Source organism: Onychostoma macrolepis, chromosome 17 (assembly GCF_012432095.1).
Source record: "Onychostoma macrolepis isolate SWU-2019 chromosome 17, ASM1243209v1, whole genome shotgun sequence".
NCBI lineage: Eukaryota > Metazoa > Chordata > Actinopteri > Cypriniformes > Cyprinidae > Onychostoma > Onychostoma macrolepis.
Genome location: NC_081171.1, coordinates 11,286,699 through 11,310,760, shown reverse-complemented (window position 1 = coordinate 11,310,760; position 24,062 = coordinate 11,286,699). Strand labels below are relative to the sequence as shown.

At 36.0% G+C, this 24,062-nt stretch overlaps 1 protein-coding gene across 1 annotated transcript in view; it reads left to right on the top strand.

The window, feature by feature from the left end:
- Positions 1-571: 571 nt before the first annotated feature.
- Positions 572-24,062, top strand: part of atp6v1ba (ATPase, H+ transporting, lysosomal, V1 subunit B, member a) — a 32,205-nt gene continuing 8,714 nt past the window's right edge. The window contains exons 1-7 of the mRNA XM_058749969.1: positions 572-812; positions 11,957-12,012; positions 14,091-14,189; positions 14,318-14,411; positions 14,516-14,593; positions 15,215-15,354; positions 23,942-24,043. Of these exons, the coding sequence (XP_058605952.1) occupies positions 704-812; positions 11,957-12,012; positions 14,091-14,189; positions 14,318-14,411; positions 14,516-14,593; positions 15,215-15,354; positions 23,942-24,043 (678 nt within the window). The 5' untranslated portion in view covers positions 572-703. The remainder of the gene's footprint in view (positions 813-11,956; positions 12,013-14,090; positions 14,190-14,317; positions 14,412-14,515; positions 14,594-15,214; positions 15,355-23,941; positions 24,044-24,062) is intronic.

Here is a 24,062-nt window from a genome sequence, read left to right as displayed (position 1 = left end):
TAGTGCAAATTTATTAGACTACATTTATTATAGCCTACATGAAATAAATCATTTTCCTACGTTTTTATCCTCTTTAAGTCAGTCTTTAAATGCACCTTTGTCAATGATTACAGCCTTGAGTCTGTGTGGTTAACCATTAATGTGACTTCTAAAACCAATAGTGACTGTACCAGTGATGATTGAGGGGGTGAATACCTATGAAATTAATTATTTTCATTTGAATTATTTTAGATAATTATGAAGATATATTTTCATATTTTTCGCTCAATGTCAAAAAGTCCACTGTGATAAAATGCTTATATATATATATATATATACCTTTAAGGTAACACAGGCAAAAACCTAGAGTTCTTATATTCTTACAACTTAAAAATCTTAAAATTTTACAACTGCCTAGCTACCTTTCGAGTTAAGTTATTTTTATGTTAAATAATATTTTCTCAAAAGTATCTAATAGTTCTCAGTGAGCACTTCTCACAAGTCACGAGACAGCAAAGTGTAAATTCGTGAAAACTGTCCTTCTTTAGACACTTGGCTGGCTCGTGCACGCGCTTGTAAGCGCTTACGCGCACGTTTATGACGTGTGCGTGCACGAGTGCTACTTCCTGACCACGGTTGTCATATGACTCCGTCTGTTCATCCGCTCTCAGCGCAGATCTGTTTACACTTAGTCAGTTGAATTTAATTAAGAAAAATAATAATAATGTCTACATTAGTGGCGAATCGGCCCGTGGATCTGAACGGCCCTGAAGCAGCGGCACGGCAGCACGCTCAAGCCGTGGTCAGAAACTACATCTCCCAGCCCAGACTGAGTGAGTGTCATTAGCTTTCATTCATACAGTTAACATCAGCAACACATCTGGCGTTTCTCTCTAGTTTTATTCTCTTTAATCTGCATTTTGCCTTTGCATCAGAGGCTAAACACCGCCAGGACAGAGCTGATCTATTATCGCTAGTGTTGGCAAATGTCATATTGGATTCAGAGCAGCACAGCTGTCATGCTAACACTAGCTTGAGCTGTTTATAGTAAATCGATCAGCACTTTTGCCCTTTGTTTTACTCATTTCTTGAGCAGTCATTGTGTAAATAAACAAAATAAGTGTGTTATTTAAGCTCATTTTAATAAGAAAGCGAATAACCTTTGATGTCTTTGAAGGTTTAAGCAAGTGCAAACATGCTAGCTAGCCGAGCAGGACTAAATCTCATTATTTATAGCCAGCTCGCTTAATCTTATGTGAAATAGTAATTCAAAACTACAGTAAACAATACCTTTTTGTTATGGATTTCTTAAGATTGGTCTTTAAATGTAGTATATGATTGTTTGAAGGCTCCGTCTGTGAATGGTTTATTGACCTCCATCAGTTTAATACTGATAATATGATCCTATTTATATTATATATGCTGTTTAGGTCTGTATTTGGTGAGCGGAATGGGTGTTTTTATGATTTTGTTTTCGATTCTCACGCAATCGCTAATGCACACAGAAATAGACAGATGGAGTGATGATCCCTCTCATGTGACATAATCACGTGACACCCAGCTGAGCTGGTGAATAATGTGCAGTGAGGAACCTTCAGCTCCACACAAGTCATGTGACTTTTTTGTAACTGAAAAAATTACATATTTTTTTGCATTAGGCTGACTTCAAGCCCTAGTTGCAGAGGTGTAGTCAGTTTATTTGAATTTTTATTCAAATTGCAATGAGAGTTGCATATTTTCATCTGGAATAATGCATTGTATTATATATATTAGTATCTGCCAGGTCGCAGAATAGTGTTTTTCATAATGATTCTCTTTGGAAGTTAATTAACAGTTAGGCCTATACACCAGAAGATATTTGTTAGCCAGGCACTAATTTTGCAGTGGTTTGTGAAATGATCACTGATACAGCTTCATCTCATGCTGTTTTAATCTTTCAGAAATATGGGCTAACGAGTTCTTTTCATCCTTGTCCATCACACCTTATTAAATTGACTCCGCAACATGGCTTGCTATTCGGTTGTATGTCACATTAAGGGGAGGGGCATTCTTATTTTTGAGCATTTGATTGGACAAAGTGTTGTAGTGCAGGATGAGTGTGTTTATATGCTAAATAGTTTTTTGTCAATGTTTAGGAGTTCAATGGCATATAGATGGCTAATCTGAAATCTTATTTCATTTTTGAGGTCTGTAGTACAGCGCAACGTGGACATTTGTTTGATCAGTTTTGGACCTGGCACTAACAGTAATAAGGAACCCAGTGAGATGCAATGGTTGCCTAAATGGAGGAAGTAGACCCTAAGTATACTGCTGATGAGCACATTTTTGCATTCCAATTGCTAAATTGCGTATTTTCCTCCATTCGTTTCATTTTACACCACCATTCAAAAGTTTGCTGTTGGTACAGTTTTTTTAAAAGCAGTCTCTTATGATCACTAAGGCTGCAATTATTTAATCAGAACTACCGTAATGGTAATTCTAATGGCTTATTCTTGCTTAAATATACAGAGGAAGTGTATATTTTATTTTTGGGAAGTAGGCATCCTATGAGCCAAACACTTCTGCAATCCTGAGAAGTACCCGTATGATCAGTGAACGCTTTCCCTATTTTATCTGTTGTTGTATGTGTGGCTATTTTTCCCTATATTTTGTTCTCTCCATTTTTCTCAAAACCTCACAATATCCTGCATTCAACCTGCTGGAACATCAGATGACGCCACGCAGTCATAATGTGTTACCGGCATCTCTTCGATAACATAATTTGACTCTTGTGTCTGATGTTTCAGCACTTGAGTAGTTAATTTTGTTTACCCCTTTAATGGAGAACCTTGCTAAAATTACAGCTCGTCTGGCATCTTTCTCTCATTTTTTCTCTTTCATGTGTATTATTGATGTTATTCACTGTAAATCTCATTAATTTAGACCTCAAAACACACTGTCCCACCGAGAAGCACAGGTAGCTTGTTACTCTTTTTTTCCTAAGAGTGTCAAAGGAAAGCTCAGGCTAAAAGCCTCTTAGCAAACCAGGAAGAAAATAAATTACTTAATGGAAGAATTGAAGTCTTCCCTTCTGAAAGCCAAAGAAGCTGCATGCGTAAAGACCCCCGATCTGAAACGCCCCCCAGAATACTGTTTAAAAAAAAACCTCTCTAATGTAGGCATGCCAGATAGCAGCACCATTTTGTGCCTCATCAGTGGCAGAGTGCATGCTGATAGTGGGCTGTGATTGAAGGCAATGAAGACTGATGGGAAGGCAAACACACAGATCTGTACCCATGAGCCCTTGCAGCGCCTGATATGCCATCACAGTCGAGAGGCCGTGTCCGTCAGCTCAGGTCTGATTGGTCTTGCTTTGTCCTTAAAAAAGGCTGAAAAACACAGAAAGGACCTTCAAGTTTAAAACTTTTTTTTTTTTCCATCTCAAATTTAAAAAAAGAAACTATTATTGAGGCCATTGAAAGGGCGCAGTGGAAGGAAAGCATTTTTGCATTTTGTTACAAAACATTTGGTATGCAGAGAATGCAGATTTAGAGTATATCAAATATTTGCAATTCAATCACGCTACTTCTTTTTTCTCCACACATTTTTCTGTTTCAAAACTTTTTGTCGTCGGCTGGTGTTTAAGTAATTTGTTAGCATGCTTGTGCCCAGTCAAATTTCCAAGATGCCTGAAGAAACAAACAAACAAAGTAAACGTACAGTGCATTCATCTTTTCTGTAGAAACAGAGGCCTTTTTTGTCTTAATCACGTCATTGGCAACAAAAGCAATTAACCCAGACTGTCTATTCGCTTTGTTTTAATGCTGAATAGACGTTTAAATGTGCTGAAAAGACATTCAGCACGGTAATGGTATTTCTGTGAAGAAACAATTACCCATAATGACATGGTTATAAACAAATCTTTCAGATGTCACAGCCCTCCTTTATTTTATCCACTGTTTCCTGTTGCTAATCCTTTTGTCCGCCTGTAATTAATCAATTGTCGTGACAGTGAAAAAGAAAGCCCGCGGTGGGCGTTCGACTTCATCTTGCCATCAAAGAAAAAGTAAATGAAAGACGAGTATAGAATAGTCGACTTTCAAAAATAGTATCCAAGTATATAAAATTATGGACTACTTAGATTGAAAAGGAAAAAAACAAAAACCTTTTTATCCCATTATGCACGTCACATATATGACACACTGTTTTTCTTGCTTTTTGATCTAGACGTTTCTGTCTTAAAAGCATATTGTATGTTTTTTGTTTTTTTCAAAAAAACGTTTCTTATTGTTCTTTTCAAGTACAAATGTTGCTTTTTTAATGGCATTTTCAGTGTTTACCTCACAGCGTTTGCATACTATATAGGTTTATACATTTTATTTGTGCTGTGATTTTCACATTTACATATTATTTCAGTGCAATTTATAAGAAATTATGCAAGGCGAGAAAGCCAAGGTTAAAACAAATCCCAAAATAGGTGAAGACGGAGGAAAAAACCCTGACAAAGCACATTACAGAACGTTCAAGATATTACCTAGTTATATAGCATGTGTGTAATACTTATTAATTTTTAATTATAATAAAATATTTTATTTGTTTATAAATGTTATCTAAATATTACTTATAGCGACATAGTATGTGTAATACGTTACATGTTAAAGTTTTTTCAATTTATTTAGTCATAATTATATTTTAAATTGTTTATAATTTAATTTGTTATTCAAAATATAAGATAAAGTTTACATTGAGGATAGGGATTTATAGTCTTATATATTTTATAGTCTTTATAGTCCATCCATCCTAAAGCGCCTGATAGAGAGTGTCTATGAATTGTCCCTCAGTCTTATGCACTTAAAAATAAAAACATTTTGCATTAATTTGCATTTTATTGCACAGAATGTGCTTTTAACTCATTAACTTCTTTAAAGTTTTATGTAGCTATTTTTAAAAATATCAAGTTTGATTTGAAATATTTTGTTGTTTCAGACATCAAAGTAACTTGAGTATGCCATCCGCATGGACTTGAATATGAAATATGACAAACAGCGTAAACTTTGCTTGTCATAGTGGGCCTGCTATGGACTTTTGTTATAGATCTGTTGCTAGGCAGCGTACGGGTGAAAACCCGCCTGTCCCTGCAAATCACTCTCAAACTGTTGCAGTAACATTACGGCTGTTTCGATCTATTGTAACTGCACCACTTTGCCACCTCTCCTCGAGAGGCAGCGGGGTTAACCAGCTGTCTCAGTTTAGCTGTCACCCCTTCAGTCTGCATCCCGCCAGGAAACACACACAGATTACAGCTCTTCCCACCGTTCCCCCCGCATACACACACACACATACGCAGTCGTCTGATTACACACGACCCAATCAGTGCATGCGTGTGGGGAGTCCTCCGTTACAGCCTCTGCCTCTACCTGTGGGGTTAAAAGCATTCCTGTTTGATGGGGGTGTCATCACTGTGGAGGTCTTTGTTAGGACAGATGAACAGCCACAATTGCGCGTGTGTGTGCGTGTGTCTCTGTCTATCAGACTGTCTGTGTGTTGCATGCACGTCTTGCTTTTGTTTATTTTTTTTAGGGGACTTTTTTTTTTGGTTTGGTAGCTTTAGTAGTTTTGATAGCATGTCAAGTTAATTTCTTTTTTTCTCTCTTGCCATTTAATCTTCAGAATGGCAACATCAGATGGACTCGATGCATCTCGAAAACATCTCTTGAAAAGGGCATTGCATTATTTTCATTAACAGAACATTACCAGACCTGAATGATAAACATACATGGCAAATTTTGATTAATCCTGCATTTTTTAAATTTAATATTATAATTAAGTTGTTTGTTATTTTATAATTTAACATTGAATTATTTAATACTTTTTTTTTATATTTTAACATTATTAATTAATTATCACATTTCTTGCATTTTCTTTATGTCGGTGACTTTTCAGTTCATAATCACACATTAAAACGTTCTGCTGGGGGATTGTTCGAATTTAATTAGCTAGCACTTTTTAGTTATTCAAGGAAGCTATAATCATCAGTTTGCGTGTGAAATCATGAAGGCCTTTCAAACAGTATCTCTGGTTTGTCATTTTTATGCATCCAAAATTATCATCTTTCATCACAGATTTTGCTCAATTCATTTTGATACGAAGTCCACTAAATCCAAAACCTGCCCTTTTGAGTGTGTAGCACATTGTGCTGTCAGTGCCATAATTGGATTCCCTCTGTTAGCATTGAAGTCCCAGAGAATACCATCAAGGTCCCCTGTGAGCTCTGATTCACTGTCTTTCATACGTCTATCTATTGGTCATCCAACGTTTCTCTTTTTTTTACCCAGAAAGCATTTTATTTTGTCCCCCAATTTTTTACGTTTGTTCAGTGTTCAGAATGTTTCTGAATAGGCGTAACATTGAATTTAGAATCCGGCAGCTATTATACGTATTTACATGAGCGCGGCCTTAATTATTGTCACGAAAATAATTTTTATTTTCACAGAAATGTGCTAATGTGTGTTTAATCAAAGGCGCAGTACTACGTTTTGAGCCCTTTACGTTTGCAACAAAAGGTCAGTATTGAACATTGTCTTTACTTGCAGAATAGCTGCGTAATTTCGTAGCGTTTTGGCAGATGGTTCAGTAAATTTTGCCATTGCACATTTGCTCACTTATACAGCTTAAACAGTCTGTTCATTATTCTCTCAGTCAGAAAGTAGAGGTGTCATATCAAACCATGTGATTTCAGAGTCTCCAAATTATGACTGAGTTATGAAGCCATTGCAAGCAGGTTTAGTCATTTGATTTTGCCGCAAAATTGATATTTTCAGAAATGCACAAATGACAATCTTTTCTTGCAATTCCTTTAGGAAAAACGGTGGTACAATTTAAACCCCAGTCTTCATTTTAAACCATGACTGTTCAGAATGAGATTTCATTTCCCGTCCTTTTGCTTTCATAGATTGTCCTTGGACGGATACGGACATCTGTCCCCCTCCGACAGGATCAGTCTTTTTCAGTTACGGTATCAAAGACGCCCAATGTCTCAGAATTCATTATCAAGTCTTAATATGTGGGTCTTGTGGGGTAAGTTTAGCGGGTGTCATGGCGGAATTGTGTGAGCCTTGTTTGTCTGTTTAATGACAGTTGCATTTGTGTCGATCTGATCCCAAACATGGGGCAATTAGCGCTCTCTTTTATTACGTCTTATGGGAAACCACCGTGCGGATGCTCAGCAAAAAAAGAAAAAGGAGAAACACAGGAGGATGTGCGTGAATGAGACAAGCCTGGCACCTTTGCCTGCGCTTTTGTATCGTTAATTCAGTTTCAGCGCAACGCTACCGGCCGGCCCCTGTCCCACCGTGCCCCCCCTCGCCGTCAGCGCTTCTCTTTCACAGCAGAGATGGAAATGTGTTGGAATGCTCCATGCCTCCTTTCAGCGCCACTTGAATGGGCCCTTTAGTATTTCACACCAAGGTGTCCTTCAGGGCGCGGGGTCAGGCTACCAAAACAGCTTCTACCGCCGGATTAGAACCAATTAACATCTCGGCACACAATAGGGCCTGGCAGCTCCACAGGCCTCACGTTGACCCGCGCTGGTGTTGCATGCCTAGCCCTCGGACCGGCGCACTCAAACTCAAGTGTCCTGGGAGGGGTGGGGAAAGTTTTTCAAGCCTAATGGGAAATGTTGCTACTTCACACCATGTGAATGTATAGCCATTTTTTAATCTTTATTTTACAAGGCCTCTTATGAGGCACTGAGTCCTCTGTGTGTGGAGTTGAAGTGGGCCGCCATCTTCATCACAGAGCTGGAAGGCGATTGGCTCATGGTTCGGCAGGGTCGTTTCATCGCCCTCGTTTTTATTTTTTTTAATAAGCAACTGTTTTACTTATTTATGTGTATGTGCAGCTTGTTTTGTTCATTCATTCTGTTAATTTTCGCTTCCGTTGTTTGACTAAAAAACTAGCGGCGTCCTGCTTTAGTAGAGCAGATTAGCACCTGCGTGCCTTCGTTTAGCGTTCGTCTAATGTTGTGCACAATATCGGAGCATGTCATGAGCTTTGTTTGAGCAAAGATTTCAGCTCCTCACTGTTTTCCATTAGCAGTTTGCGTTGCGTTAGAGAGACTTTTAAGGGGTTGATGTACAATTATATGGCCGCAATTTTCCAGCCTCGTAATTATGATCACCTCTCAGTAAATAGACATATGTATCTCCTTTGAAACATATGGGCAATTTGTAGGGTAAGTGTAGCTATTAAATCCATTTTATAAGCACCTCCCTGTGAAGCACATACTGCAATTTGTCTGGGCTGAGGCAAAAAGGACGGAGGGAAGGAAAAGCCATAATGTCTTGAAAAATGATGGAATTTGCAGGAAGCGTGTATTTTAGTGTGTTCTCGAATTTGCGGAACGCATCTGTTTTTGTGTGTTTTGAGAGAGCGAATATTCAGTGTTAGGGTGATTTGACTACTGTTTTTCTTTCACTGTAATAACAGCAATTATGAGACTAATCATTTATTTAGGGAAGACATGTCGCTCAAGGAATCATCATAATGGGAGACGAGGTCTTTCACCTGCGCAGCTAATATCTTTTTTTGTGAGATTTTTGTGTTTTATTAGACATATTTTGAATATTTTTTTTGAATATTTTTACTTTAGTATACCAGATAAAAGACAGCTTGTAATCTGCCTTTTGTATTACATTTTGCTGTAATATCAGCAGTGTATAGGCCTGCTACTGATGGTAGAAGACGATATTGGAAAACAATACTTAAATGAAAATTTCAATATCAGTACATTTCATTTAATTATGTTTTGTTCAGGATCATCTGTTCACAAATCATTGTTTCCATTTTTTTTTTTAAAGAAAATAATTTTATTCAGAAAGAGTGAAGTAAATCAATTAAATGTGACCTTAAAGACATTTATAATGTTACAAAAGATTTATTTTTTTTAAATAAATGCTTACTGGAAAAAGTATAATATTTTCCTTATATTAGAATGATTTCTGAAGGATCATGTGACAATGTAGAAGACTGGAGTAATTTTATAGTTTTCACTGTATTTGTGGTCAAATAAATGTAGCCTTGGAGAGCATAAGAGCATAAGACCTTTTGAAGGGTTGTAGTGTGTGTGTGTGTGAATTTAAATCTTGCAAGGCTGAAATCAGGGCGGTTCCAATTTGTATCCAGCGGGCAGTATTAATTAATCAAGGTACTGTTAGTTAATGTTAGTCATATTTATCTCCATTCACTGGCAGAACCACAGAGCAGCCGGAGAGAAGAAACAGTCGTTTAGTAACTGTGATATTTCTCAACTCAATAATAGATTGTCACAAGACATTTGAATCTTTTTTCCACACAATATTCATAGAGGAATTTGTGAATGCAGGGGGCCTCTTAGGATTTAACACGGTTCTTCCTTTGTTCCTCTAGATTTTTTTGCACATAAACTAACTGAAAACAATAAAAATATAAAAAATAAGCCATAGATAAATCTGAAAAGGGGAAAAAAAATCACAAAAAGATGGAACAACATTACTCTCTTTCAACCTTCCTTTTCTCCTCATCCAGTAAGGAAAGTCACGATGTGCAGGTGTGTGTGTGTGGGAAACGGCAATAGTGCATTGACAAATGATTCTGCTGTCTGAAGCCTAATTAGTGGCATAGTGTCTGCTCCCCGTGGGGCTGCTGTGCTGGGCGTTAGAGACGGTCCATTCTCATTTCCTACTGCCTTTGATATCAGACCACAGTCTGACGGCGCACACAAAACCGACACACTGAGGCGTGATGGACGACCCAGAGCAGACAAAGCTGACTCTTCTCCATCTAGCGTGCACTGTCTCTCTCTTTCACACACGTATACACACACGCTGAAACAAAGTGAAAGGACGCACACCAAATTGGCTCCTGTGACAGGACGGCTAATGTTTTCCCATGCAAAGTAAAAGGCCAAAGTATGAGGCCACACCCTCTGCTGCTAATGACCGCCCACCCTGAGCACGCACCTGCAGTCTGGACCAAAAACACTGGCTGGCTTTTTAGAAAAATATTTCAGTGTTCATTAAAAAATTGCTTATATTGAGGAAATGGAAAAAATCTAGTTAAAATGCGTCTGCATGATTAGATTGGACATAAAAGAAGATATTGTGTCATGTTGCAAGTCGAGATTCAAACCTGCCTTACCTAGATGAACACCATAGTTCACTAAGAACACTTTAAATTACAGTAGCCACATTGGGGGTTGACCGGTTTGAATTATTGTATAAGAGGAACACTGAAAAAAATGATACTAAACTTTTTTTTTTAAGGTAAGTGGTTACAAACAATTTATTTTAGCTACATTTAAATAAAAAATAAATAAATTAAACTAAATTTGTTTATTTAAATGTAGCTAAAATAAATTGATTGCACCTACTTACTAACATGAATATTTTTCAAGATTCTAAAATGTATTCATGAAATTTTTATGCATTATATTATTATGCATTATATATTTACATATGTTTTCCATGAACTACCATTCAAAATTTTGGAGAATTTGGAATATTGGAATGATTTCCATGACACTTATGTGACACTGAAGGAGTAATGGCCAAATGACCAAAAACACTTGGTGTCTTTTTATAAAAATACTTCAGTGTTCCTTAAAAAAGCACTTATTATATTAAGGTAATGAAAAAAAATCTAGTTTATGTTCTTGCTTCTGCATAATTAGTCTAATATATTGGACTAGATTAGATTGATATGTTGCAGGTAAGACATGAACCTTCCTCACCCAGATGAGCACCACAGCAATTTCTTTCCCAGGTTTTCCCCAGGTTTCTGTTGTTATATTTTGGGCATACAATGCTTTCTTTCTGATTCATAGTTTAAGGACAGACTGTCCAAGAGTGATTCAGGAGTCATATGAACCCCAGTCATGATGGGGGAAAAAATGTGTTGTCTTAAAGGGAGAGTCCACCCAAAAATGACAATTGTCATCATTTACTCAGCCTTATGTTGTTCCAAACTTGTATGCGTTTCTGTCTTCTGCTGAACACAAAAAGAAAATATTTTGAAAAATGTTCATAACCAGTTTAAGTAAATTTTTCAGTTTCAGTTCATATACAATGGAAATCAGTGGGAACTGAATCGGTTTAGTTGCCAACATTCTTCAAAATAACTTCTTTAATGTTCCACAGAAGAAAGAAAGTCACCCAGGTTTGAAACGACGTGGGGGTGAATAAATAAATCATGACTTCTGGATGGACTTTCCGTTTAAAGTGACATCTGTGCCCCACTCTCCCTGGCCTGTTCAACCCGTTCAACCCAAAGATAGTTCATCCTGTCACCCTAAATTGAATGTAATTGTTTATATAGGCTATATGAGAATTTTTGGGCACCTGGAACCATCATAAATTACCATAGTCTGAGCCAAGTAATTGTCCCTCATGGAACAGAGTGAAGATGTCGTCCCCGAATCGTGACATCTGCAGAAAAAGCCGCCTTGAATGTGCTAACTGTGTTCTTCTAGCCCTGACATTTGTACATGGAAATTTATGAAAGCCATTTAGAATACTCCAGTAAAGGTCACTGTGTACAATTAGATGCACAGGTGTCAAGAGAAAGGGTCCTCATTTCCATGTGATTGTGGTCTTTTGTAGCAAATTTCATGCACTTTATTGGTCACAGCTAGTGCTTGCAGTCGGTATATGCATGTGTGTGTGTGTGTGTGTGTCTGTGTGTGTGTGTGTCTGTCTGTGTGTGTGTGTGTCTGCGTCTGCACTCACGCCTGTCAAAAAGACGTGCAGCAACCTAGAATCAATAAAAGTTTCCCATATGTCTGTTTAGTAATTGCATGTTTACTATTCAGGGGCATCTCAAATGGTCAAATAAAAATGCAAATTGAAGGTGTAAATTTTTATATTAATTTTCAGGTCTCAGCTTCCTTTTGCATGCAGTACAAAGTCACAAAAAATGTTTGTTGTGTTTGTTTTCATATTGTGTATCGTTTTGTCATCCTCAGCCTACTCTACTGTGTCTGGTGTAAATGGGCCACTGGTTATTTTGGACAATGTCAAAGTAAGTCCTTTTTCTGTGTTTATAAAAAGTAAAGTATTTCAAAATATGAGAGTTTTAAACTTGCATCATTTAAAGTGACAAAAAGGAGGACTTTTATTATCATTTTTTAAAAATATATTAATGAAATTTAAATCATTTTATAGTTAAACTTCTGAACATTAGATTTTGGATAAAATGTTTTATTTATTTTTAAGGGCTATTTATGTTAACATAACATAAGGGACCTACTGTTCAAAATTTTGGGGTTGGAAAGATTTTTAAATATTTTTGAAAAGCGTCTCTTATGCTCAAGGCTGCATTTATTTGATCAAAAATAGTTATATTGTGAAATAGTATTAAAATTTAAAGTAACCTTTTTCTATTTTAATATATTTAAAAATGTCATTTATTCCTGTTACGGTATAGCTGAATTGACTTTGAACTAGGGCTGCAACTAACGATTATTTTAATAATCGATTAATCTGTCGATTATTTTTTCGATTAATCGATGAATCGGATTTTTTTAAAAATTAAATAATTTAACAACACTGCGTCGTTAGCGTTGGTATTGTATCAGACACTTGCACTTAACATTATATGAAAATCAAGCTCAAATGGAGTTAACAATGTTTTTGACCAGAGAATGACGGAGATGGAGTGTTTTGTCTGTCATTAGAACGGCTGTAACTGTTATCTGAAGCAGCAAGTGCATTATGCTTTCATCAACTTTTACAGGTTATATAACTTTGATTGTAGCTATATGGGCGCTTAGTTTTTTCTTGTTGTTTAATACACTTGGCCAAAATCTCAAATTAAGCGCTTATGCACATAATGCACAGGATATTTAAAACGTATATAGACAGCAAATAACTAATTCTTCTCCAATCTTCAAACACACAAAAACATTATCCTTTACTGACATAGTGTTTGAGTAAAGAAAACGCTGTACTATTCAAACACCAATTATTTATTCACCCTTGCATTGCGAAAAAGCAGAGATCTCATCTTCTCCAGGCTGTGCGCGGCGTCAATCTGAACGGAGGCGGGTGAAGTTACGAGGTCTCGCTGAGAGCTCGATGATCCAATGGCGTTAAGTTTTACTGACAAGTTATTTTAATGCTTATCATTGGTTTACTATTTTAAAACTCTCTGATTTAAAATAATAAAAACGAATTATAAGCGACTCAAGTTTGGATAATTTTTCACAGCACCTGACTGGGCTAGGGTATGGCAACTGCCATACGCAAACGCCGCCCCTGCTCCCACACCTTGGATGACTTGGGTCGCACGGATTTCTCTGCCTCCGCCATGTATCTTTCCTCTACCTCCGCTCGTTTTTTTTTTTTTATGAGGCGCCAAACTCTGCTACCATCCGTGCGAGAGAGACCGAGTGTGTTCACTCCGCTCCACGCTCAACTAAAGTTTTTTTTTTAATAATCAAACGTCTCGCGTCGCGCGACACAACGAATCGATTATGAAATTCGTTGCCAACGCTTTTAGTAATCGATTTTTATCGATTTAATCGATTCGTTGTTGCAGCCCTACTTTGAACTGTTAAGTTAAATTGACAAATTGGCTCTGAATAATGAATTGACTTTTGAATGGTAGTGTACTTTTACAGTTTACACAAAAAAGCTACTAATGACAGATACAAAGCTTCAAAAGGGACAGAGAACACCATTAAAGTAGACCATATGAATTTTGCACTATTTCTCAAGTCTACTAAAGTCTCAAAGTGAGCAAAAGAGAGACATTCAAGTTATTATTCACCAATAATCTTCCCTTCCCTAAAGCTTTGAAATGTCATTCACATTTGTGTTTAAACTCAAGTCAAAATGGCCTGTAAAAGTCAAAAATATGCTGCCATTCAAAATTTGGGGTCAGTATGATTTTTTTGTTGTTGCTTGAAATAAGGAAATACTGATATCATCATGGAGTTATTTATTAAAGACTTGCATTGTTTTTTTATTTTTTTTAAAACGCTGTTCTTTGTTGCACAGCATTGTACCTTGATAATAAAAATGAATGTTTTTTGAGCACCAAATCAGCACATTAGAATGATATTGATCCTTGTCTTCATCTTTATCATGTTCCTCTAGTTTCCACGTTATGCAGAGATTGTGCACCTTACCCTGCCTGATGGGACCAGGAGGAGTGGGCAGGTTCTGGAGGTCATTGGCACCAAGGCTGTCGTTCAGGCAAGTCTTCATTTAAAAGCATCTGCATATGTTTTGTCTATAAATATTTGTTGGACATCAACATCATGCTCTATCTAAGGTTAAGATCGGGTCACAACTGAAAAATGTTTCCATTCTGTATCCATCAGGTGTTTGAAGGCACCTCAGGTATTGATGCTAAGAAGACCGCGTGTGAATTCACTGGTGACATCTTGCGCACACCTGTGTCTGAGGACATGCTCGGTAAGCATATAACTAATCTCATGCAGCCCATGTAATCATAGTCTTGAGGTGTCTTCTACATAACCAATACAGACGTCATGAAAAATGTGTGATTTTTATTTCAGGACGCGTTTTCAACGGGTCTGGTAAACCCATTGACCGGGGTCCCACTGTTCTGGCTGAGGACTATTTGGACATCATGGGTAAGAGAGAAACCTGATTTTAAATTTTAGCAGCACATCTTTGCCAATTAGGCTGTTAAATGTTCTTTGTCTTTGTGTTTGTGTGGCATTCACTCAGTTTGTCTGCAGCTTAGTTGAGAGGCCAATGTGCCAGAATATGTTCATCAATGCTTAAAATTCCTCCTTGTTGGTATTTGAATTTTTTGAGCGGTTGAATGGGAATTTTTGTGTGCTTTTTAAGCCATTTACTGACCTCATGACCCTGATCTCTGCTAAGCTGAAATGGCAAAGGTGATCTTTTGAGCTATCAAAGGTATACAATGGAGATTCAGGGCAATGTTTGAATGAGCCAAACGGATAAGAGGGGGCGTAATAAAAGGTTGATCAGGCCTCAAGGTCGCACCACTCCAAATAGTGTGTAGCACGTTTATATGCTTTAACGAGAAAACGGTTTTCTAAAATATAAGCCTTCATCATTTGTCATGGTCAGTGTGGATAGTTTTGCCTTAAGAAAATCTTTTTTTTTTTTTCAGTAGCTGCCTTTTCCTTCTTTAGAAATAGAAGTTGTACTTTGTAGACTCTTAAGTACCAGATTTTTTCTTGCTCAGGTGAGATCACTGAACTCCCTTTGACTCTTCTTAGGTCAGCCCATTAACCCTCAGTGTCGTATCTACCCTGAGGAAATGATCCAGACGGGTATTTCTGCTATTGACGGCATGAACAGTATCGCCCGTGGACAGAAGATCCCCATCTTCAGTGCTGCTGGGCTACCACATAATGAGGTGTGTTTTAACTGCACTGCCAGTGCATACAACATTAATTGGCATTCATTTATATATAGTTTCTGTTTTGAGTTAAGATTAAAATAATTGAAAATAATGAAATATTTTTATGTCATGATTTTCTACTTCATTTTGATCAAAAATATTGTAAAAATGTAATATTGTCAAATATTATTACAATCTAAAATAACTTTTTTATTTATTTGAATATATTTTTAAATGTAAATTTAAAATGTATTCCTATGGTGGCAAAGTTTCCTAAAGGTTTCCTAATCAAAATTGATTGAACTCTGATTATCCATTTTAATTGGTGCTCAGTTATTAATAATGGTTCTTATTATTGTCAATATTTTAAACCATTTTGCTGCTTAATATTTTTGTAAAAAAAAACTGTGATAGTCTTTTTCAGAATTCGTTGATTTATAAAAAGAACAGCATTTATTTGTAATATAAATCTTTTGTAACGTTATAAATGTCTTTACTGTCACTTTTACTGACAATTTAATGTGTCTTTGCTGAATTAAAGTATTATTATTTATTTATTTGAAATCTTACTTACCTCAATCTTTGGAATGGTAAAAAATATTTCAACATTGATAATAAGAAGAAGAAATATTTCTTGAGCACTAAATCATAGCAGCATAATAAGAATGATTTCCGAAAGCTCACACAGTAAATAATTGATATATTATAGTACAGTTTATAGAGAAATTAAAAGAACACCACATGGTATTAAATGTTACTAAGCCTGATTGTTTTTGGCTGATCTCTGGCCTTGGTTTTGAGATTATTGGTATTGGATAATTATTTAGCCTGACCAGACTTCTTTCTTTATCACTACACATTTCCTGTACTTTTGTTTCAACGCATGGCCACATTAATAGATTCACCTTGTTTTTGCATTCAGCTTGCTAGATTTTAACTTTCTTTGAAATGCACTGCAGGAATGTGTTTTTTTACAGGACCCAATTCAGGAACTGATGATACAATACAAGCCCTGCTGCTTGCCAGTGTGTTTAAATTTTTTTAATTAAACCTAGAGGGATTTATTTAAATTCCCTCATTTGAAGTGTTGTGATCAAATTTAGCACTTTATTGTGCAGCAGTGAGCCAGCCGCAAAGCCTTTTTCTGTATTATGCTTGCGAGGGAGACAAGGCTGTGTGATTAACGTTAATTTGAGAGGGATCTGTAATTGATTTCACCCTGTGGTGTTTCTGTGGAAACAGTGAGGTAGGTCAGAGTTCGTTTCATCACATTCTCGTCTCGTGTGAATGCGGGAGGAACCGGTATGATTTCGAGAGCTTTAGAGTAAGCAAACAAAACCAACCACTTAGTACTGATCAATACATCCAGAACATGCTTTAGGTCAGTTGGTTTGTTTAGTTCCAAGATGAGTATGATGTCCTTGCTGAACTGAATGATGAGAACCATAAATGATTCTTGAACTCTAAATTGGTTCCTCACACTTTCAAAGGACATAGCAAAGGTCATAAACGCCACCACCAACTCTTTATCGCATGAATTATGAAGAGGAATACACACAGGAACATAATTTTCAAGGCTTTTAGTGAGGGATTACAAGGACTTTCTATGTATACACTGCCACATAGTTTATTATTATAAAGAGGTTGCTTGCAGAAAGTCATCTCTGCCCCAGAGATCATAAATAGGCTATTGCAGTTGGTTACTAGCTATGACTGTAAGTGACTTAGCTGCCAAACTTATCTGCTGTCAGGCTGGAAAATGAATGTAATAACCCACGACATGAGCTGTTAAGGATATAAGTAGGCTGCCTTGAATTGAGTAGGAATAGTAGGAAGTGTGGGAAGGTGTATCATAGCTAGTTTACTAGTCCCCAGAGTCTAGTTGACTCTCACAACTATAATTATTTTGTGTGAAGTAGTTTTTAGTAATTCAAGGTCAAATCATTTTTAAACCTCCCTGCCATTGTTTTAGCCTCAGTTTTGGTGCAGTCTTTCCAAATAGTTGAGAATTATAAAATTACAGAGCCCATCTTCAGTCAAGTGTCTCAAACCTTCAAAGGCATGTACCATAGGAAGATTAAAGAGTTTTAGAATCTCCTCAGTTCTGAACTCAAAGGAAGAACATGAATATTCTCAAACCATTGACTCTATTTTATCTCTATTATTTATGTTTTCAGTTGATTGTATATTTTGCACTATTTTAAAGGTTTTCTTTTGCTTTTGCTATATAAACAGGATCATGATCCGTTTATGTCCTCTGTTATTTAGATAAAGCATTGTATGTGCGGTATACATTAAAAAAAAAAGCATATTTTCATTTCAAGTAATTAAGAAATTATTATAGAAATGATTACATTATTAAATTATTATATTAACTTAGCTTAGGCTACCGGACTGTAGGCTATTGTACGCAAGGTAGACAGCATTCGAATTAAGTTTATCAAATGTTACATAAAGTACATCAAATAAAATAGGCCAACAAGAAAACAGTCTTGTAGCTGTGTCTATTAACTGATCGTCTTTTTCTGTAATATTTGTATATTATTATTTATTATTAGCCTATTATTATATTTTTATATTCGTTTTTTCCCTTCATTTCGATCTCTTTACATAACGTTCTGACTATAGTTTTGTAAATAGTAGCCTACTGTAAATGCTCGACATGCCAATAAAGCTTTGATTATGCTTACTGGAATTCATAGCCTACTGGAAGTGCAGTTTAAAGGTCGAATTTAACATATATTTCATTTTATTTTGGCAAATTAATAATTATAAATATTATAGAGTTTCGTTGAGGAATGAATCATTCATGTAGTTTCATTTATAAATGAAAACACGGCACGCTCATTTATCATCACACACGGGCATAAATGCAATCATAAAGTATTAGCATAATTGTCAGGCGTTTACAGTATTTGCAAAATATATAGCAAATACTAGCATAATTATACCGTTAATTAGGTAAAGCGATACGCTAATTGAAAGGGGAAATAGCCTAATAAAATATTATATTTATATAAAATAAATATAAAAATATAGCCCTAACAAGTTAATATAATAATAATATACAAATATTAAATGAATAAAAATGTTAATAAAAATGTTTTATCCATCTCTGATAATCCCGGGTTGCTATGGTCACGCATGTTTGTTTACGCATTGAACTCATGGCCACGAGAAAAATATATCGTTCCCTTAACATAAGAAGTTGTGGTCACAAGAAATGGACGACTTCACATCTTGTGGCCACGACATAAGGATGTCGTTACCTCGACAAAACGATCTCGTGGCCACAACATAATATTACGTTCCCACGAGTTAATATGATGTTCCCATGAATTAATATCTTGTGGCCACAACAAAACTAAGTGAACCAAAGACGTCACCATACCATACATGTTTATCTTTCGTGATTAGTATTGGCTGGTTCACTCAACCCTGAGATTTTAACACTCGAGAGCTGTTTTCTCCAAACCATCAACCGGAAACTTCCCATTAACACCCTTAAACTCATACACACAAGCAATAATAATAAACCACAACACTTTTGGCTTTTCACACTGTGACTAACCCAGGGTTTTTGTCATTTTAAACCCTTTAAGACCCTGGGTAAAGAATATGAATATAGTTTATGAAAACCAACTGCAGACCAAAGTTAATTCTGCTTTTAAGCTGCCTATTGAAAAGTATACATTGTGAAATTGTTCTGCTAGAATGTTGAAGCGAGTTAAAGAACAGAATTACGAAAGCTTTAAGAGTTAACAATTACAAGTGTGAAAAGCCCATCTCTTATGTTCAGATCTGTTCCATGCACTGTAAAAAAACTAATTCTGTGGTTTTTGCAAAATAATTTTGGCAGCTGTGGTTGCCATAATAATTTTGTAAAAACAGAAAAACTGTAAACACATTTGCGGCCAAAAATTGTACATTTACAAACAAGACAATTTTAATGTAAACCAGTAAATTCAACAACGCACACAGCTATTAAAATCTGTTTTGTACCTTTAACATATTGACAACCACTATAATAATGCAGGTGGTAAAAGAGAAAGCCACATGAAGAATCAAAGATCATCACCAATAGCTTCACAACAAGCAGAAGTATATACTAATATATAGAAGGTGCACAGAGTCATTCATGCAAACACAAAACACCATCATGGTAACACACATGATACTTAAATAATGCAATAAACTTTCATTAAACAACAGATGATGTAACAAAGCCCAAATGTACGTAACTGATAACAAAAACTATTTAAAAAAAACATGATTATTTTAACAAAATACATTCAAATGTGGAGTGTCACGCAGGGAATTCTGGGAATATCAGTTTACAGTTTTTGACTGTAAATTATACATTGATTTGTTCTTGTTTACTTCTAAAAACTGTACAATTAACAGCATTTTACTGTAAAATTACATGAAGTGTCTGGTTAGATCTCTTACAGTTTTTCCCTGTATATATTACGGGAACTTGCTGTTAACCTATTAACAGTTTTTTTTTTTCCGTAGCGTTTTTACAAAATTTTACAGTTAAAATTACAATTATTTTTTACAGTGTGCCTAAAGAAACCTGTTCCAGGTCTGAAAGAGTGAATCATCAACTACATACATTCAGGAAGGAAGAGTATTGAATTCTGTCATGACAGTAAGATGAATCGGACAATAGTTAATGAATCAGATTAAGAGGAAAAAATTTACTGTTTTCAGTGTATATATACTTTGAAAAGAGAATAAACTCTAGTGATTGTCAGGTATGAAAATATATGATCAAAAGCCAAGGTTGAATGGTGTGAACTTCCAACAGCCCAAGTGTAAAGAGGGTTTCAGTGTCTCACTAATGAAGGCACTGTGCTGTGATATAAAAGTTTCTCGTTTCATTAAACAGGAGTCGTGGGGTCACAGCCGGCTTTATCCCCTCAGAGAAACAGGTGTTCTGGGTCAGAGTTCAGACAGGGGTCAGGTGGGATTAGATGTCCAGGACCATTACATTAAGTGATAAGCGTGAAATTCCTCATGCTTGTGGTCTTAATCTCTTTGTTGCAAATACATGCACAAATATACATTCTCACACACACACACACACACACACACACACACACACACATATATATATATATATATATATATTATGGAAATTGTCTTTGCACTCAAATTTGGTGTTCATTTTAGCTCTATAATACAGGGATTAAAGTTCTCTGTCGCGACGACGGATTTCCGTTAATTGCAGCCAGTCTACGACGGATTTCCATCAATTTGAAAAAATGAGGGGAAAAGAAACATGTAGCGCGTTGTTGTTGTTCTGCCGGCACACCTAAAATCATCACGGTTGCAGCTTCTCACTGACAACATAGTAACACCGCTCGCATCATTCACAGTCAGGTTATTAGCAGAGAACACAGAGCAGAAATTTAATTTCGGCGAGGGATTGCGGCTATTAATAATAATTCATTGCCGCAGGTTCCGACAGAATGTATCACATTTGCACGTGCTTTTGAGTCTTGAGAACTCACTCGCGCGCTCTCATTTTCTGTGCGCCCACAGATCGCGATAAGGAGAGTGACAGCTTTTAATAATTATTAAGGGAGATTGCAAATGTGATATTGATTTAATACAACAGATCAATAAACAAGTACTGCATGATTTTGCTCTATATCATCAACGAAAATAGTTCCAAATAAAGTAACAGCTGAGCCGCTTCGCGTCTCTAAAAGCAAACACAGCGGTGTTTCATTCATGAATGAAAGTGCGTTTTTGAACGGATCTAGTGAGTCAGTGATTCATGATTACCCATTCACAAAGACAGTCACTTGCTTCATTCCTGAATGAATCAGCGGTTTGAACGAATCAATTGAATGAATGATTCCGTGATAAAATCAGCGACTTGTCGCCACCTGCTGGCGGTTTGTTTCATTTTTAGCTTATAATTTCAGTTATTTAAATCATTTAATATTTCTATATTTAAAATTGTATATTTAAAACAATCTCCACATGAATCTATGAATTTAATTGCACTCATGCCACCTCTGAGCCTCATTAAATGTCTGAAAATGAAAGCCACTTTTACGTTCTTCTGTGCCACCTCTGTAGAACAAATACATTTTTTATTAATACTAATTTCATATGATTGGTAACTTATTTGTCTTATTCTACTTCTTATTATATTGTTTTAAATAGAGATTTTAAAAAGTTTGAAAATGATGCCATTGCAAAGGTAAAAAGAAAATACCCCTGTAAGTCACTTTAAGGAGTTAAATATCACCTCGTATTAAGAAGGCTAATTTTTTATCAGAATTTTTTTATTATCGATTAGAAGGTGCTCCTAAGCGCTCCTAATTACAAGAAGACAAACACGGCTCTTAAACTGGGTGTGTGACAGGTATGGCTGTGGAATGGGGTTTGGCCGAGGAAAAATTGTCAGTCAAAAGTTTTTTTTGTTTGTTTTATTTTTTGCTTTAACCCCTGTGAAAAGTTTGGCATCAGTATGATTTTTAAAATAAATGAATACTTTTGTTTCGCAAGAATGCATTAAATTAATCAAAAGTGGTAGTAAATACATTTTATAATGTTACAAACATTTCCAATTTAAATAAATGCTGTTTTGCTTTTTTTTTTTTTTTTCTATTCATCAGAGAACTTGGGATGTAACGATTCACTAAACTCACGATTCAATTCAAAATTTTGACTTCACGATTCAAATTTCTCACGCTTTTTTTCTAATAAAATGAGATTTAAGATAAATTATACAGTATATAAAAATGTGTCCTTTTATTATTGCTTGGACAAAATGCTGCACATTTCTTTGTGAAATTGAAATATAACAAAACAAAATTGAAACCCCAAATCAAATAAGTTACACAAATAAAATAAATCTCTTCAAATAAAACTAAGGCTTTGTCTGTGCTCTTTCCATTTAAAATTAGAGGCAACCACTGCATTTTAAAGGTCCCATGAAATCAAAATTGAAGTTTTTTGGGTGTTAGTATCAATATGTTAGTCTTAAGTTTATCTGTATGCCAGTGTGTTCCAAAACAGTGACAAAATTCGCATTTAGAAGATATAAGCATTCAAAACTTGCAGTTCGTCACTTCCGTCAAAACGGCTCAACGATTTTAATGATGTCACATCGTACTTCATATTCTCATCAAACTTTCTGCCCAATCAAATGCTTTCGAGAATTACACTATAAATAGACGCTGAAGCCGTAGCTGAAATAGGTCACTTGTTCACAGAATTAGTATTTTCTGTACGGTGAATGGCACGTAGTGCACTATACAGGGGACAGGGAATGATTCAGACAGTGTAAATATGCTTTCCATTGAGGAAAAAAAGAAATCTGGTTTCACGCTGTCACGCTAACCACCGCACCGCACACACACTGCTCTGGTCCAGAGACACGATAGCACGGAGCGGATCACATGCGCGAGTCGGCGCAGACCACAAAACGTATCGGACCTATTTGAATTCTACACAGAATGCTATATTTTATAGCAATATGGATGAGATTGTAGCTGTCATACCCTGTCAAATGCGGCTTTACGGAGCTCAACGGCTCTGAACGGCTTTAGCTCAAGCTGTGATGACAACGCTATTGGCTATTTTAAAAAGGGGCAGGGCTGTTTGATATGTCCCGCCCTGTCTTCCTGTTTCGGTTAAAATGACGTCAACACATAGAATAACGCTGCGTGTTTCAAAGCATTTCATGGGACCTTTAACATGATCCAAAAAAGAAGCTGCATACATGCAACATGAGCAGTTAATTAATCTAAATTTAAATTGTATAATTTCGAAATTTGAAGCAAAAACAGAATTGTCTGACTTCAGTTTTCTGAAACTATACATAAAAAATATCTGCATGAAACCGAAACAGCAGAGGAGCTGAATGATACGCAAATTCACTCTCTGCCAGCAGGTGGTTCTTATGGAACAGGCATTATAGCCTTTCCTCGGTTACCGCTGTAAACAAAGCAGCACTACACTTTTGAACTTTAATGTGCATAGTTCAGAGGCAAGATGAAAAGAAAATACCATCTAAACTTTTCTAAAGACAGTCATTTCCCCACAGAGATACATTCTTATTAACTCCTATCCCTAAATGTATTGTGATTTGTTTTGCACCTCAACCTATTTGAATCGTCTCATATTTGAATCAATTTTCAATCGATTCAAATCACAGTGAATCATTACATCTACAGAGAACTCATCATGGTGTCCGCAAAATATTAAGCAGCACAATGTTTTTCAACATTGATAATAAATAATAATAAGAAGAAATGTTTCTTGAGCAACATATTATCATATTAGAATGATTTCTGAAAGATTGTGACACTGAAGAATGGAGTAATGGCTAATGCCATCACAAAAATCAATTACTTTTAAGTATATATTTTTTTACAATATATTAAACTACAAAACTGTTGAAATTATAATTATATTTCACAAAAGTACAGGTTTTTTTGTACTGTATCTTTAATCAAATAAATGCAGCCTTAGTGAACAAGGACCTTCTTTCAAAAACATTAAAACTTACCTGACCCCTTACTTTTTTTATGAAATTGTACAACTCTAAATTTTTGGTTCTGTGCTTTTTGATTGGTAGATTGCTGCCCAGATCTGTCGTCAGGCTGGTTTGGTCCAGAAACCGAAAGATGTGATGGACTACAGTGCAGAAAACTTTGCCATTGTCTTTGCTGCTATGGGGGTGAGTGGTTTTTCATTGT